General features: G+C 36.7%; 1 protein-coding gene across 1 annotated transcript in view; it reads left to right on the top strand.

The window, feature by feature from the left end:
• The window catches only part of SLC6A11 (solute carrier family 6 member 11), a 79559-nt gene that overhangs the window by 8981 nt on the left and 53596 nt on the right, over positions 1 to 16982 (top strand). The window contains exon 6 of the mRNA XM_042880360.1: positions 14420 to 14552. Within this exon, the coding sequence (XP_042736294.1) occupies positions 14420 to 14552 (133 nt within the window). The remainder of the gene's footprint in view (positions 1 to 14419; positions 14553 to 16982) is intronic.

Raw genomic sequence — 16982 nt, 5'->3', positions numbered from 1 at the left:
AACCAATCACAGGACTGAATTGATTTGCATAATGACTAGATTTCTTGCAGTTATATTACTTGATGCCTGTGGAGGATGGGGGAGGCGCTAGTTTTCTTCTGAACAACAGTCAGATCCTTCTGTACATTTTGCTTTTTGCAGTGTTGAAACTGCAATTCAAACTTCTCTAAGTTATGGTCACGATAAACACAATTTATTGTGGAAAGGGCTAGCTGGGATAAAAAGTTTTTTGAACTATTAGCATCTATTCTTGAGACAATTTATGAATCAGAGTGGTAATTATTGTGAGTAGTCATCTAATTTCAAGTAGAATCGAATAGTGCATTTGTTAATTGTCAAGCTGATTTTTTTTCTTTGGTAAGCATATAACCTCACTACAGTCTCCAATTGTATTCACAGTATCTTCAGACATTTTAATTGTTCTAATTTAAAAACTAACAAAAAAGAAAAAAAAAAAAAAAAGCAAAAGGTACCCCTTCATTCTTGGAGACTGGAGAGGAAGAAACCTATGAACTGCATGAGTTATCAGTGCCATGTGTTTTCTTCAGGCCAATTGCTCCGAGAGTTAATCACAATGAGGAATACAGCGGTTGCTATGTATTGCACAGCAGACTAGACTGGCATTCTGTAAATGCCAGCAGAGGTTAGTAGCAGGGCACAAGCTGGATTTGTGTGTGCATAAATGAATGCACAAATCCCAGAAGGGATGTCTTCAAGAGTGTCTTTGGAAAGGAGTAAATTTTTTCTTTTCTCCTTCCTTTAGTACTGTTATGTCTTTTCCATCACTTAGACTGGAAGTCCCAGCCCTTTTTGTTTGTGACTGGAAGCAAACTCAAATCCATAGGTGTTTTGAGGACTGCAAGTAACGATTTCAGCCTCTCTGCTGAAATGTTTCTAGCTTTTATTACTTCTATGGACTTGACCATTCATAAAACTATCACTGCAGTCAAATAGCAGCTTGTTCAAATGCAGTGAAAACGAAGAGAATGTTGTGCAGTACTACAAGGCTACGAAGGCGTGTGGGCTAACAGTTATCTTTCTTCAGGTCTGTACAAAGGATACTGTCTCCTTGTTACTCTAGCCAGTACAGTTACTTCCTCTGATAATTTAACATTCTCTACCAGCTTTGATGGCAGGATCATGCAGTAGATGGAAACTTAATTCATGTCTAGGATGGATTGTTTGTTTACGTTATAAAAAAAAAAAAAAAAAAGCAAACCAGACTGTGGAGATAAGTATTGCAATAGGTCCTAGGTAATATTTTCCTTTTCTTATATGTAAGAAACTCTCATTGTAAGAGCAAGGATTGTTAATTTTTTTTTTTTTTTTTAACAGTGTAATTGATAATTACTTGTAGCTTTGCGGCCATAATGGCCTGATGCTGCTGAAGGAGCAGCATGCAAAGTCTGGGGGATTAGATTCACTTTACTTGCTCTCCTGCGTAGTTAAAAAAGTCTATCCCTGTTAGTGTCTGTTTTAAGACTTAATTTGAGTTAGCTGACTTGTCATTGACTTCAGCTATCAGTGTTGACAACTCTGGGAAAAAATCAGGAGCTTAAGGAGGATTTCTTACCTTCCTTAAAAAGATTTGGTAATTTAGGGTATTGATTAGTTTCACATTCCATATGCATATACAGTTTTCAAAAGTAAGCAACTGAATTGACCAAAACTCAATTTTTAAACTTCAAACTCATTTTACAAAGGACAGACGAGAGTCTGAAATTTCTTTCATTTAATACTGGTGCCCAGGATTCAGAGACTGTCCAGTTAATTACCGTTTTTCATCTCATCCTAGAAGACCAGCCTGATAAAAGATTAAAAAAATAATAATAATAATTTGAAGGTATGCCACAGGTAGGTTTTTTTTTGTACAAATCTTAAATGGTAAATAGCATAAGCTGCAGTAATAATAGAGGTGTTGATCATTTTGGGTATGTTAAAGCAGACCTATGAAAGAGATAGGTAGCCACAGATGGAGCTAACTTTATAGCCAGGGAAGTAGTATAGAGATTAGAAAATAAACTATTCCATTGTGCTGTGCGTTTCCCGAGGTGGGGAAGCTGTCTGGTAGGTATAGGGGACAGCAACTGTATCTTTGTGCTCCTTTGACTGTTATTCCGGTCTGCCACCGTGGACAGGAATTTGAGATTTCTTGTGCCTGGGAAGGGAGCTGGGCAGACAGAGAACCCACGGTTTTGTGGTTGATTCCACCTCAATAGTTTTTTATTGGCTGTATGACAACAACTTAGTCCTCTGCTAAAGAGGGTCTAGTTGTTGTCCTGTCATTCTCTGAAGGGAGTGACACATCCTTAGCGTTTCCAAGTAAAAAACCTTTTTTTTTTTTTTTTTTTTTTGTTTAGGGAAAAGAAAAGGATTTGTTCTCAGCAAAAAGGAGAAGGCACAAACCCTTTCCTTGAAAAGTCAAAAAGAGTTTTTCCTGTTTCATTCAGTCTGCAACTGACTGCAAGAGTCACATTGTGCTTAATCCCCCCTATCCTATGAAAAGTCATTAACAAGTTGGGCTCAATCCTGCAGTGCTCAGTACCCAGAGACCTTCAGCACCTCTCAGAACCAGACCTTTTGTGCATGTCTTGTTGAAGAACACTGAGCTGTGCCAGACTTGCTTGTTCCAGTTTAGTTCAAGAGAGGCCATGTGAAAACAGCTTTTTGTTTGGATTCGCATGAGCTCTTCATCTGGTTTTGCCTCAGAACCACAAATTCTGCCTGATTTCAGTTGAAAGAAGGAAATGGGGTAGGTCTCAAAGTGCTAAGCCAAGGGTAAATGTTAGCCTAATCCAGACAGATGAACTTTCCCTTGATTTTGATTTTATCTGGAATGTTTTGTGTAACATTTCAAATACACCGAAAAAATTACCTCAAAGTCATGTACTTGAATAGTACAAAATGCCAATAGTAAGACTGTGCTACTGTAAGTTGATATTTTATATGAATTTGATTATTTTTGGTTAAAGAAACACATAATATTCTTTTCAGTAGAACTGAAAAGGATGGATAGGAAGAAAATGCCATCTTGGTATTCCATATTTTGTTATTCTCTTTGTTCATTTTCCTATATTCTGTAATCTGTTGACAAAGATATTGATTTAATCAAGGCTTTTTAGGGTGCTTGTAGTGTCAACACTTTTGCAATCATAGATTTCTTGATTACCTTCACATTCATTTATCTTCATAAAATCTATGTAAGATCTAATTATTCCCACTTTACAGAAGGGGCTCTGAGCTACAGAGGGTGCAGAAGTGCTTAAGTGTCAGAGGTCTGATAATTGTTATTTAATGTTCTTTATTGTAGAATAAATTGCTATAAATTAGCTGTGCTAGTTTTAATTCAGTTAAGAAGAAAAATGAATGTACATGAGCCAGTGGTTCAAATGTTCTCCCTGTGTATGCAAATAACAATACTTGAGTTTGGAACGGACCTTTGGAGGTCATCTTGTCTAACCACCTAGTGATGCACAGCCACCTGGGGCAGGTTGGCCATGACCACGTGCAGGTCATTTTTCAATAACTCCAAGGAAGGAAACTCTGCAACATCTCTAGGCAATGCTGTGAATCTGAATAAGTATATTTATATCTTAAAATAGAATTCGTAAGGGAAACTTTTAGTTCTCCAGTGAAAGTTAGGAGCTACACATTTGTGGTTTTGAAAAGTAATTGTATAATGTTGCAAATTCTTCTTCAGTAGTTGTAGGAGCTAAAAATAACAAACTTCGTTTTGTTTGATTGTTAGGGAGCCATGAACAAATTTGATCTTTTGTTTTCCAAGTTACATGGATTAATATCAGTATTTCAGATAATATTCACAAAGCATCTATTTCATTTTCCATGATTGAGAATATCTTTGTAGCATTCAGTGGGAAGTGTGGGAAAGTTTTACCTGCAGTGTTACATTTTTGTAGCGAAAATCACACGTGAGCTAAAATCACCTCTTGATCACACAGTTCTTAGAGTTCTAGTAAATATGTTATTGCATTTTCTAATAGTTGGAAAATGCGTGCAGGGTGCTGAAAGACATGCTTGTAAAGCTGATGTCTTTGGAAGCTGTTGAGTTGGGTATCTAGTTTTGCTGGAGTGCTAAACCTTTTTTATTTTCTATTTATTTTTTTTATTTTGAAGTATCAAAAATTTCCATATTATTTTTAACATACGAGCATGTGTTTAAAGACACACCTCTGTAAAAGGCATTTCTTGATGTTGAGCAAAACAGTTTACTTACAGGGAAATTGAAAATAATTACATTTAAAAATTGTGAAAGGTCTACAACAACAAAACCTTACTTATGTGGCATTAAGGTTAATGAATCAGTCAATTCAGAGCATGCTAAAATAACCAGATGTGGTTTTTTTCTGACTTTGCTTCAGTTTTCATTTACTTTATATATATGTAACTTTGTTATTTGAGGGAAGGCCACTACTGAAAAGCCTTTTTTCAGTATTGCCAGATTTTGTGCAAGTACAAAAGAGAAAACATCCTCTTTAAGATAACAACTTCAGTAAAGGATGTGGAAATCTTTGCTTTACTGGAGACCATACTTAGTAAATGGTTAGGGGTTCCCTACTTTAGGGTAGAAAAAGGGAAGTACACTGACAGATTCATCTGAATACTACATAGCCTTAAAAATAATCCTTTACATGACCTGATCTTTCCTTCTTTAAAGGTGGTGATCCAAGTTCTGATAAATTTTTGAGTCACAATGCAAGGCCACGGTACTTTGAACAAATATGTTTTACTCTTTAGCAGATTCAAAGTGGAGATATCATGTAGAAATACAGATTCTTTAAGCTCCCCAAAGACTTGGGAACCATTCAAACTAGTCAACAGTGAATGATGTTGAAAGCTGTCGTACATGTTCTTCTACGCTTGTAACTGAGCAAAGTTCTAAATCTTCTAGAATACTGAAGGTTACTGAAACTGAGATACTGTCCAGGATAATTGCTATCTGAAGCCAAGTAGTCCAGTAGCTCTCCTAAAGAAACAAATGTACCTTTCACAGTTGAAGCTGAAACGTTAAATTTCAGTTTTACAAGATTTGAATGTGTTTAAAAACCATTTGGATGTGGTGCTCAGGGACATGATTTAGCGGAGGGCTGTTAGCTAGGGTAGTATGGTTAGGCTGGACTTGCTTTTGCAGGTCTTTTCCAACCTGAGTAATTCTATGATTCTATTGTCTTCACTAGTTTATCATGGAAATAAGAGCTGCAAGACTAGCAAGACAAATAGTATGCAGCTCTTCTGGGGCATGTTTCTTCCATGTATCTAGAATTCGTTAAATGTGTTTTTATAAAAATTAATAGACTACCGTTTTTAGCTGTCCAAGAATATGTCCATTAGATTTGTTCATGGTCTTGGTATCAAAATTCTTAAGGACACTGATGCAAAGAATTTTTGAGATGCCAAAGTAATTCTGAAAAAGTTAAACAGGTCAATAACATTAATCTTCCTCTTGGTTATCTATTAGTGTGGGTACTGCATAAAGGAAATGGGTGCGTGCATTTCAGCAGCCTGATATTGATTTTGGCTTTTGAAACAGTGCCATTGTAGACCTTATTCTCCACAAAAACAAAGCAAAGTCAACTAACAATAACAACAAAATTGGGTTTTATTTGAATTAAAACACTTTTTAAGAGTATTTTCCAACTACAACTTTGTGGACTCAGGGAGGTAGCTGAAAGGGTGATTGTTTAGTTTAAAGTTCCCAAAGGAGAGATGCTTTACATGTTCAAAAAAACATTTGGTAGGTTTTTCACTCTTTTCTGCTATATTCTAGTGGGGCAGCAAGGAAACTGAGTTTTAGTGTCAGGAGGTTTTCCTCAGGAAGACTCATTAGCTAGTGTTATGGGTTTCATGAGTTTCTGATGAAGATTGAACGTCAGACAGTGCAAGCCTTCAAGCAACCATGTAGGCATAGTTGTCCTGCTGTGCAGAAACAGAAATTGGCTGTTATGCTCCTGAAGTCCCCTCCTCAGATATATTTTTTTTTAATGATTTCAACTCTCCTGGCTATTGTTTTTAGTAAACAAATGAAAAATGGAGCCAGTCAAATTTACCTGAATTTAAGTAAGAGTCATGTAAGTGTTGCAGGAGGGTCGTGATGGTAATTTTATGAAGATTCCATAGTTGTAAATGTGGACAAAGGAATCAAGACCTCCCAAAATATCTCACTTACAGTATTCTTACTTTTTCCCTTTTGACCTATCAACTGTTCTTTACTGCCTTGCGTCCCTGCTCCTTTGCTTTTTCCATTCTTAGTTTCCTTTGTAAGTACAACTTAGTGCAGGGCCAAGAACTCACCATCGAGGACTGTTTTGCGTAATCGGGGAGTGGTTCTCAATATTTTTTTTGGTCTAAAGCTGTTCTCATATGAATGCTTAAAAATGAACAATGGAATACAAGTCCACAAACTGCCTAAACAGCTCAACAGAAAATTTGAAAGCTATCAGGTTGACCTAAATTTCTTCTAGGTGCCACCAGTTCACAGCTACTGTGGCCTGAGTGCTAAACTAATTTACATCACTTGGTGAATGAAAACAACGTAGTATTTTTGTTTTTGTTTTACTTTTTTAAAACACTGTATGACTTCTTCATAGGGCAGTAGGTGGAGTAGAGGATAAACGTCACAGGGACTGAAGGTTATGAGAGAATACCAAGAAACTGTAGAGTTGAGGTGAGTGGAATGATACAAAAAAAAGTGATTTGATAGAATTAAACTTTAAGATTTGGTTAAGAAGTTGTTTCCATGACTTCAGTAAAACAGGTTGAAGGAAAGTAGGTCAGAAATAGCTACAGGAGAAGCAAAATGTTCCGAGTTTATACATCACGCTCTCTCTAGTTGTAAATACACAGATACAAACAAGTTGGTGCTGTATGTATATATGCACAGTAGTTGCTAAGTGATGTCTCGTTCAGATAAGTACTGGTTTCAATGAGACAGGTTAACACAAATACTTTTAATTATTTTCCAGCAGCATGAGAAATTTTAGAGAGAAGTCTGCTGAGGAAACGTTAATATTTTAAATTTTGGTAAGTTTAAAAATGTTGGATAATGAATGGTGTAACATAACAGTTTTAGGACTTCAGAAGGAAAAAAAACTAGGCTGAGCAGCAGCAAATGTAGCTCAAGTAGAAATAATTCTTTCTGATATGTGTAGATCTCAGAAATATGCTGTAAGAGGTAAATATTTCATAGCTGTGCATAATTCTTCAGTCATGGGATTCTCACTAGTGTGACCACTGGGAATTATCTGTCTGCTGCTTTCTGAAAGGCAAGTATAAAATACAGTGATATTCAAGAAGAGAATTCTTACAGTTTGAGAAGATTTATTATTAAAAGAAATATTATGAGAATTATAAAATAAACTGCTAGCCATTTGATTTTACAGGGTTTTATGTCTTTACCATTTAGCATACTTTGAAAAAAATTACAGTGGGACTATATAAGACAGTGAAGCATACTGCCTCAATTTTTTAGCATTTTGTATACCCTCTGTAGTGTTCTTTTTCTCTCATTGTAAGAGAAAACCATTCTGTATTCAAGGAAAGGTGTGAAGCATGTAATTTTGGTGAACTTGTCTTTTCTTAGCTTTTATCTCTTAGTACGATAACTTGTGTGTCCAGTTAGTAAACTGAAACAGCTCAGAGCCTTCTCTGAAATACCACCGGCTGTATGTTTATATATTATTGTTAGAAATAAACTTCTCTTTATTCCACAGAGAATAAATCTCTGGAGGCATACAAGGCCAGTTTGGGTAGGGCCCTGGGCAACCTGTTCTAGTGGTAGGCAGTCCTGCCCACAGGAGGGAGGTTGAGGCTGAATGATCTTCAAAGTGCCTTTCTACCTAAGCCATTCTATTTTATTGTTTCTTTGCTTGTTTGTTTCTCTTCCATACTAGCATTTTTTCAAGCTTTTACTCTTCCTAGGCTTTTCCACTTTTGAGTTGTATGCTCCAGATGAATTGATTGGTCTGCTTTCCAAAATATCAAGCAGTTAGCATGTACTAGACAACCATAAGGAGATGTTGCAGCTCTCTGTTCTAGAAAAGTTTCTGTGCTGTTCCGTAGAGCTTTGTGTTATAATAGAACCAAAATATCAATTTCAGTACCTCAGAGATCCTTAAAGCTGCTCCTAATTGCAAAATCTGAGGAAAGAGGCTGGTTAAGCACTGACTAGAGCAAAAACTCGCAGCATTGCTGCTTCCTAGAAAGGCTGCAGGGTCAAGTGAGCTGCAGCATTCCTTTTTTTTTTTTTTTTTTTTTTAAGATTGTCAGTGGGAAAGCTGAAGTGACTTAGATAACGAAGAACAAATATTGCTGGTGGAGAAAAAGCTGAAAGCAGTTTTAAGTTATTGATGTCGGTATGTAATTAGCTAAAGTGTCATCAGTAAATAATGTATCACAAATGTTCTTTGTTAGATAAACAACTTCCTCTGATCACTGTGAGAAAAATAATGCTACTTTATCTGTCTTTGTGTCCCAGGGACACAAAGACACCTTTTTCAGTGTGTCTGGAATACTGCAGTCACTACAGTTCTTCCAAAGAAGGCTGACTTTATGACTGTTAACTACTTGAATAAGCTTTTGGCTGTGTGGCGGTCCACAATGAGATTGTTCTTCTGCAGCTGCTTACTAGAATCTTAGATGCTGGTGACTCTTTGGCCTTGTAATTCAGGTATCAACAGAGGATCCAGGTACACAAAAACTGAATCCCACCAGTTTTAGATTAAGTTTCTGAGTGTCAGAAATTGTATACTTGCACACAATACTCTAATAAATTTGGGTATGAAACACTTAAAGCGATACATTTTCACAGAAATCAGACAATATCAGCTACATAAAGTTGAGAGATAAAGAAAAATGAGAGTTTAGAAAACATTTTTTGATGGAAAAACTTCTGCTTAGGAATGGAGAATGACTGAGAGTTGCTGGTGCTCCTGAGCTGATGGGAAAGCTATGTGGCACTGCTGCTCAAATCTGTTACACTGTTTGCACAAGGAGCTCGGTGACACGCAAGGTACATAGACTGGGTGTGAAAAATCCACAGGTATAAAAAGGGCATATTAAAACATGAAAGCAAACTGCACCATAACACTACTGCAGCTTTAATTCCCCATGCAATGGACTGAGGACAGAGTCTGGTGTGCAGTACACAGACGGCATTGCCACCTATTTTCCTGGATAAACAGATGAGAAATGACCTCAAGAGGCTGCGTTCTCTACTTTATGTATTTATTTTGTCAAAGAAAAATGTCTTGTGAACTGCTCCAGATCAGAGAGGGAACACAAAGGGCCATGTCCTTAAAAAGATTGAATGCACTCTTCAGCTTTCCAAACCGTGAAATAATGCAATAATTACCTCAGAACATTCCTGTCAATAATGCGTTAGTAGCACTTAGTCCTCTTTCTCTTCAAGAGCGTGCTACAGCTCTGCACATTGGAACACTTTAATAAAGATGCTCTTTCTCTGGAAAAGTGTTCTCCCAGTCCATGGGAAATGTAGTGCTGTGGTTCCTGTGTCCCAAGAGAGTGCACTTGTAGAAGCAGCAGCTTTCAAACTGTTTTCAATGTGGATGAAAAGGTTATTTTTAGCTATGAGTAGTCAGAATAATCAGTTACTCTATAGTATGCCCATCTGCAGCAGTTTCAGAAATGTAGGGGCCCTTCTTTCCACCTGGTCTACTGAACCACTAAATTATAAAGGTATTTTAGGAAATTCACAAACAAAAGCAATTTCAGTAAGTAAGTAATACTTTTTCACTTGATTTCCTTTCCATATTTTTTTAGGGGAAATACATGAAATGATGTTGATTGAAAGAAGCAAGGTAACCATTAGCAGCAGTGTGTTTCTCAAATGTAGGTAGCAAGAGGTCATCGAATGATGCCTGGTTACTTGCTGAGGTCTACTGAAAACATGCTGAGATTTCTGACTCTATACTCTCTCTCAATCTCTACTTGTCCCTTTATCTTATACACGCTACTTTTTTGATTCAAAATGAACTGTCAGCATTTGGCTTACAATATTTGATCCAATAAACTGTAACCAGAATGAAATTGCCCTCTAAGTAATAATGCCATGATTTTGTTCAGTCTGGTTATAAATGTCTTTGTGACGAAACATCAACATTTCTGGAAGCTCACAGGAAGCAAACAAAGTGTGCTGCACTTCAGGTATATCCTGTTATTCCACTTACATTTGTCTTTTCTTCATTTGAGGCTATTAACTTTTAATTTGTGTTATTTCTATGGAGAAAAATAGAAATTATTCTTCAGTAGTAGTCAAACTATATGTCCGTAGCAAGAGGTAGTGAAAAGCTTCTGTGTGTTTCTGAATGTTAAGCATGTTGCAAATCTGCTCTGGTTTAAATTCAAAGAAGAGATCTTGATTTTCCATTTACAAGCAAAATATCCTGTGTAGAGTTAATATTTTGCTACTACTGATAGAAAAACTCTGGTCTGGCTTAATCTTTAAATTCCAAATTAACCCTAATCCAGATGGGCATCTTCCTTCAACATTCTTTTCTAGATGTTCAAATGCCACCAATCTTCTGGCTTCTTTCCCGGTTATTGGCTGGTCATGAAATTGAACTGCTGTGTTTAAAAGAAAATAGGAAAATGAAGTCTTCACAATGCTTCTGGATTTTTTTTGACTACTGCTGTTAAGGATGGACATGCATTATTCTTCTTGGAAATAAAAATTCAACCAAATTCTAAGAGGCAATTACTAACAATTGTTTTGCAGTATGACTGGTGTTTACCTGCACCTCTGCTGAGCTGCATGGCCACTTGCATCCTGATACCACCTGGGATGCCAGTTTTGACAATTACAATTTTTTATCATGCAGAGGTGTTTGGAAAGCATTCCCTAGTTTTCTGATTCCCAATAACTGAGTTCAACAAATCAGTCAGTTGTCGCCAGTGTCTTCCCTGAGGCTGTCTAGCTGGTATAGTTATCTAAACAGAGCACTTCTGGCTAAGAAATTCATTGCTTTTCATTTTTACTTGTAGTATCACCTGATAAATTAGCTTATAAAAACTTGATCAGTTTGCAGCTCATGTAAGGATCTCACTGTCTCCTTTCACAAGACTACATAATAGTTTATACCAAGAGTTTCTTAGGGCTTCTTAGGATTCCTTGGGTCCTCTGTTCAAGAATCACTTCGCTCAGAGGGACCACAAGGCACTCGCAACCTCTTCTCATCTCAATCTGCATAAATTATTCTGTGCACATGTATTACTCTTCCCTTCTGTTCTGCTTTAATATGAACTATCAGAAGTGATGAAGCACTTGTACAACCTTCACAGATGTGACTGTTCCTGGGCATCTTAATATAGAACATTTTCAAATGGTTGTTACTCTAAAATAAACAATATTACTTTCTACATTGTTTTACCATTCTTGCTCTTTCTCTGTCTTTCTTCCCGTGAAAAGATGAGATGAGGAGGATAAAATAACATAGGAGGTCTTGCAGTATTAAGTAAAGATGCTACTTCTTTCTGCTGTCTAGGTAATCTATTCAAGGTCACAGCAGCTTTTAGATAGAAGTTGGACTGCTGAGGAGTGAGAAGCTGCAATCAGCTGTCGTCTTCCAGTCCCTGAATACATCAGCCTCACTTAGTTGCAGGGTAGGGTCATGTATTTTTTAAAATGCTCCCCCCTTTTTTATTAATTTGTGTTGAATAATGAAAGGACGTATATGAGGGTGTGCACAGTCAGACTGAGATGAGGCTTCGTGAACAGAATTTCATGTTCTGAATGACTTCTCCTTTCAATGCCTAACCTCTGCCGCTGCTGTTTCAGCCAGTTTCAGAAGGAGAGCTAAGGTCCTGACATGGTGCAGGGCTGCATCATGCATCCTCAGGAAATCACTTATTGCCTCTGAGCAAGGCTTTCTCTTGGATGTATGTGGCACAATATATGTTATAGTTTAATTATATGTTTCAGACTTGTTGCTGCTCGCTTTCTATGGGAAACTTTAAACCTTCATTTTCTTAAACAAAGAAACCATGAAATAATTTGTAGTGCTTTAATATATTTAAAAATACTCACTACAGTGCTAGCAGTTGAAATTGTTTGGCACGATGTGTCTTTTTTTAAGTGTGAGAAGCAGGGCTAATTGTTTGGAGGTCATTAATCTGCCATTTACGAAAGCATCCCACCAAGGTTTCTGGATGGGAAAGGTATGCGTCCCTGCTATTTGACACTTCTCATAGAGCATTCAAAGACTGAGCGTGGGCATTCTGTGGACAGCTTCCAGAAACTAGTTGCTTTCAAAGTTTCTCAAGTCTTCACTGAGAATTGTGTTCTTAAGACAAAGTTGCCTTTGAAAATTGGATGTGGATTATGGCATGTCTAATACTATTCTGTGAACTTTGAGCCTTGACTATGTCAGTGTATCATCTATATACTTTCATTATAATTGCTATTTTGCACATTTCTCACTTGAGACATTCATGGGTCTGGAAGTTGAGTAGTGCTTGTAGCCCTTTGCAGAGCTGTAGGCAGGACGTGAGCGTGGAATGTTTCAGTGCGACTGCATAGTTGGTACTCATTGGAATTAGTGACTGGTGTGATGCAGTTAATTGTCCATATGGATGTGTACAAATCTCCAAGAGTAGAATCAGATCAGATTCTTCTCTGGCTGTCTGCAGCACTTAGCACATTTTCTGTCTGTAATTAGGGAATGCAAGAGTTTTCATGGTGAGCAGTCGCTGCTGATGCATGGAAAGTGTTTCTCAAGACCTTGTAAGAGAGAGCGCGTAAGATGATGTGATGCAACCCCCTTTTCATTTAAGAGAGAATAGAAGAAATGACAGCAACAAATAGAAGGGTGCTGGCAGAATCTTAATTATGCTGCCTTACGAAGAAATTTTGCAAGAGAAAATAGATAGGCAGCATGTGTGCATATAAAATTGACTCTGCCCGTGGGCTTGTTGTGGTCACCTCCTTTCTGAAAGCTGTGTAGCCACAAGGTATGGGTTGTGAGTCAAAAGCCTCAATTGTCTGCCCTGCTGCCTGGGAAAAGGAGTTGCTTATATTTAGGGGTTGTGTAAGCAACACCTAACAAAAATTTCAAGGGCATTTTGGATCACTATAATTTGTGTAAGGCTGAATGCTGGAAATTTATGTATGAATTTGTCTATGTATACACAGCATATAACGCTGCCAGTATAGTTATGGAAACACAGATAAAACGAGCTGTGACCAGACCCAGCTGAGATGTGATTAAAGGCCAAAAAAGGCCTGAATGGCTGATATTAATTATTCAGAGTGTAAAATTAGCAAATGACTAATTGCTTCATTTAAGTTGATTAGGGTTTCTTTTAGGTTAAAGAGCAATTGAAAAAACTCAAGGGAGTTCATGAAAATCAATGAAGTTTATAGGAGTAAGTTTGTGCTTTTACTTTTAACTCTTTATCCAACAAAATCCGAACTACCTGTATTTTATTTACAGGCTGGTAAAGAACTTACTTTTTCCTTAAACTGTGTGCTTATCTAAAGCAAAAATCAAAGAGCATGAAAGGAATGTGAATCTCCCAGATAAGAGATTAATTCTGAAGTTTGGTCCCACAGGTTTCTTTTATAGTGACTTTTATATCTGCTCACTCTTGTTTTATGAAAACAACAAAATAAACCCCTCTCTGTGTTGTTTACTAATTTAGTAAATCCTTTGGCTAGGGGGATGTGAGGAATGTTCCTAAAATGGGAAGTTAAGTTTTTAGATCTGAGTGCCCTTCTCTAGTATTTTAAATATGCTGTTTTGAAATAATAAATGCAGTATATATTTTTATTGATTGCTTTTCCCCCCAAAAAGGCAATTTTAAAAAACATTGAAACTTTCCTCCTGTTTCCAAAATATGATCCACCTGAAAGAAGGTTGACTTTAAATATAAAAGTTGTAAAATCATAGTTCAATTTACAAAAGGGCATTTATAAAAATAGGTTTTACAAGGCAAAAATAAAGGTTTCAACTCAAATATTTCTTATTGGAAGAACAATAAAACTGAAACAACAACAACAAAACAGAGCAAAAAACATGATTGGAGTGTTTTGTTTTGGGTCTGCATCTTCTGCTGATGATTCAGAGAGGAAGAAGTTTTGTTTTTCTTTCTTTGACTTTTCTTTTGCACAAAACCTTCCATGCTGAATCTATTTAAAAATCTTTTTGATTTTTTTTCACTGACCTGTGAGAGTCACACGCTTGTTTATTTTTAACCTGATTTTAAACTCACTGCCAATATCCCCTTTTTTCCCCTTTTGTATCTTTATGCCTGACATGGTCCATTCTTTCTAGTCAGTAACCAGAAGTCTTCCTGGTTGAATATGGTTTGGTTTTAGATCAGTGTTTTGTGTGCAGTACTATTTTGTTTCAGTATTGTTTAATTTCTCTTTTTTTTTCCCCCTTGGTAGACGCAGGGTGCTAGCCATATCTGATGGCATTGAACATATTGGGAGTCTTCGCTGGGAACTTGCTCTGTGCCTCCTTGCTGCTTGGACTATCTGCTACTTTTGCATCTGGAAAGGAACAAAGTCAACTGGGAAGGTAGGATTGAAATACTGTGTATCAACTGAAGTATCACTCTCTTGTGCCCCAAACCTGTGTGTTATTGTTTACCTTTCCTTACGCTGTAATGGTAGAATTTTAAGTTCATTTTACATTTTTCTAAGTAGCTGCATTTATAGAGTATATGAAGTACTAATACTGAGTAATTAAGAATTAGTCCTATTTTTTATTTTATTTTTTTTTTTTTTGCATTGCTTTGTTCACCTTATTTCCTAATTCTTTTATGTGAGGCTGGTTTTTTTTTGTTGTTGTTTTCCCTGTAGTTATTTTGTTCTTTAGCAGCCAGCCCTTGAACCCTGAGATCGGCAAGAGTTGTGTTGTTTTCTGTACACGTGGTATTAAAATATGAATTTAGTCCTTAACTGAACAGGGTTGAAACTCTCAGTGACACAAACAAATTACACAAACAAGCAGTGCATTCAGAAATACCAGGAAACTATAATAATGCTGAGGAAAATAAAACTGATCAACAAAAGCAGAAAAAAAACATTAAAAAATAAAAACTCAGATGAAGATGGATGTATTAAGCAAAAATAAAAAATTCAAAATAAAAATCCAGCCATTCTATATTGGAAACCCAACAGAGCAATACAACTTCACATCCTAAGGAAGTCCTGGGACAATGGAGGGGTCACCTCGGTGTGGTAGCAGACATAGATCTGAGTAGAATATGTGATTAGTTGAGCAAGCAGAGAGAGGAAAAGAGTAATTGTTCTGGAAGGAACCTGAGAAAACCCAATGGGTTTCTCATGTGGAAGCCAAAGAATACAAGAAAAAAAATGCTGGATTGCTGAAACATTTTGTTTATCTAATTTTTAGTTGTTTACTACATGGTTAGTTTGTAATTGTGGTTAATTTTTTTTGTTTGTTTGTTTCTGTTTCAGTAGGCTGCATTGATAAATGAAATATTTGAAATATAGGGGGTAGTTTTTCTTTTTATTATTATTTGGAAAATATTGAAATGACTTTTTCTAGCTTTCATAAGCACATTCATTCTTCTTCCTCTCAAAATTATGGCTGCAATTATTTGCTGAATTCTGTTTCTATCTGCCAACTGTGTCAGTCAACCTGGCACTGCATTTTTCACCTAAGTAATTTACACAGATGGATTTAGACAGCCCTACTTTTATCAAGTTGCTACTTGAAAGAAGCTGAGAGGCATGTCTAGAGATACATATAAGCAATAATAGTTTAGAGGAAAGAGAGGGGGAAAAAGAAGACAAAAATATAGAGGCAAAAAAGTGAGATAAAGGAATGGCAAGGTAAATATATATATGTCTTTGAAGTATGTGCTCCAGGGAGGTACGAGAGTGGTTTAGAGCTACAACAGGCAGCAAAGAAATGAAGTTGAGCAAAACCAATCTTTTTTTTTCCATCAGAAAGAATGTCTAAAGATGGATATCTATTCTAGCATAGAATAATCTTGTCCCAGAGGTGAAGGAAAAGCATGTATTTTGAATGCACATATGTGTGTGAATACAGGGCTGTGCAAAACTGTGTACAGCACTGAAGAAAAATAGCATCGGTAGAAATGATCTGCTAATAGGAGGAGTCTCTAGTGATCTTGGAGGGGATGTACTTTCTTTTAGCATTTGTGCAGTTTACATTTGGATTTTTGTTATTCCCCATGTACATATCACATAAGATTCCTGCAGTTTATACCACTTGCCCAGAAAAAGGTCTCACATTTGAAAGTGATTCAAGTGAAACTGTTAGATTTTTTCCCTGACTGCTTAACTAAAATCTTATCTCACTAGGAAATGTAATAAATGTATTTTTCTTCTGTTTCATTTTGATAACCACCTTCCACATGAGGTTAAGTGAAATAGCCTGAGTTAGAAACATGACTTGCCCACTTGAAACAGGATTTCAACTAACCAGAATTAACTTAGCTGTCTTGCAAAAGAAATGCAAAGAAAGTGAAATCGGTGCTCAGTCTTCAGCTTTGTTGGTCTCAGAGGGGTCCTGCATGAAGTAGACTCATTATATATTTATACTACTGAGATTGTTTTGCCACAAGCTGCGCTTTTATCTCCAAAATCATGAGGAAGGCAACTGATTCCTCACACTAAAGACCACACTCTGGTCTTCAGCAGTCTGTCAGAGGATCTACTGCTGTTGCAGTAAGATTATTTCATAGCCAACAGTGATTCTTTCTTACTTCATTTCTGCTTCTGTAATTAGTAAGGAAAGCCTTTTAGTAGATCCATGTGTAATAGTGCAATTGGTTTCAGTGATACATTTTTTTTACCCTGATTTTAATTCATTTTTCAGATTTGTTTCAGAATTTTAATATTCTTACGCTTGCCTCTTATCACTGAGAAGGTCCCTGCAAACCTGTGCCATCTTACTGCCTCCTTAGACTTTCTAAGCACAGATTTAGTAGTCAAATGTTGTGGTGTTACAAAG

The sequence above is a fragment of the Lagopus leucura genome, unplaced genomic scaffold (assembly GCF_019238085.1).
Source record: "Lagopus leucura isolate 7727_CA_CO unplaced genomic scaffold, USGS_WTPT01 Super-Scaffold_100026, whole genome shotgun sequence".
Classification (NCBI taxonomy): domain Eukaryota; kingdom Metazoa; phylum Chordata; class Aves; order Galliformes; family Phasianidae; genus Lagopus; species Lagopus leucura.
This window is presented reverse-complemented; position numbering and strand designations above follow the sequence as displayed.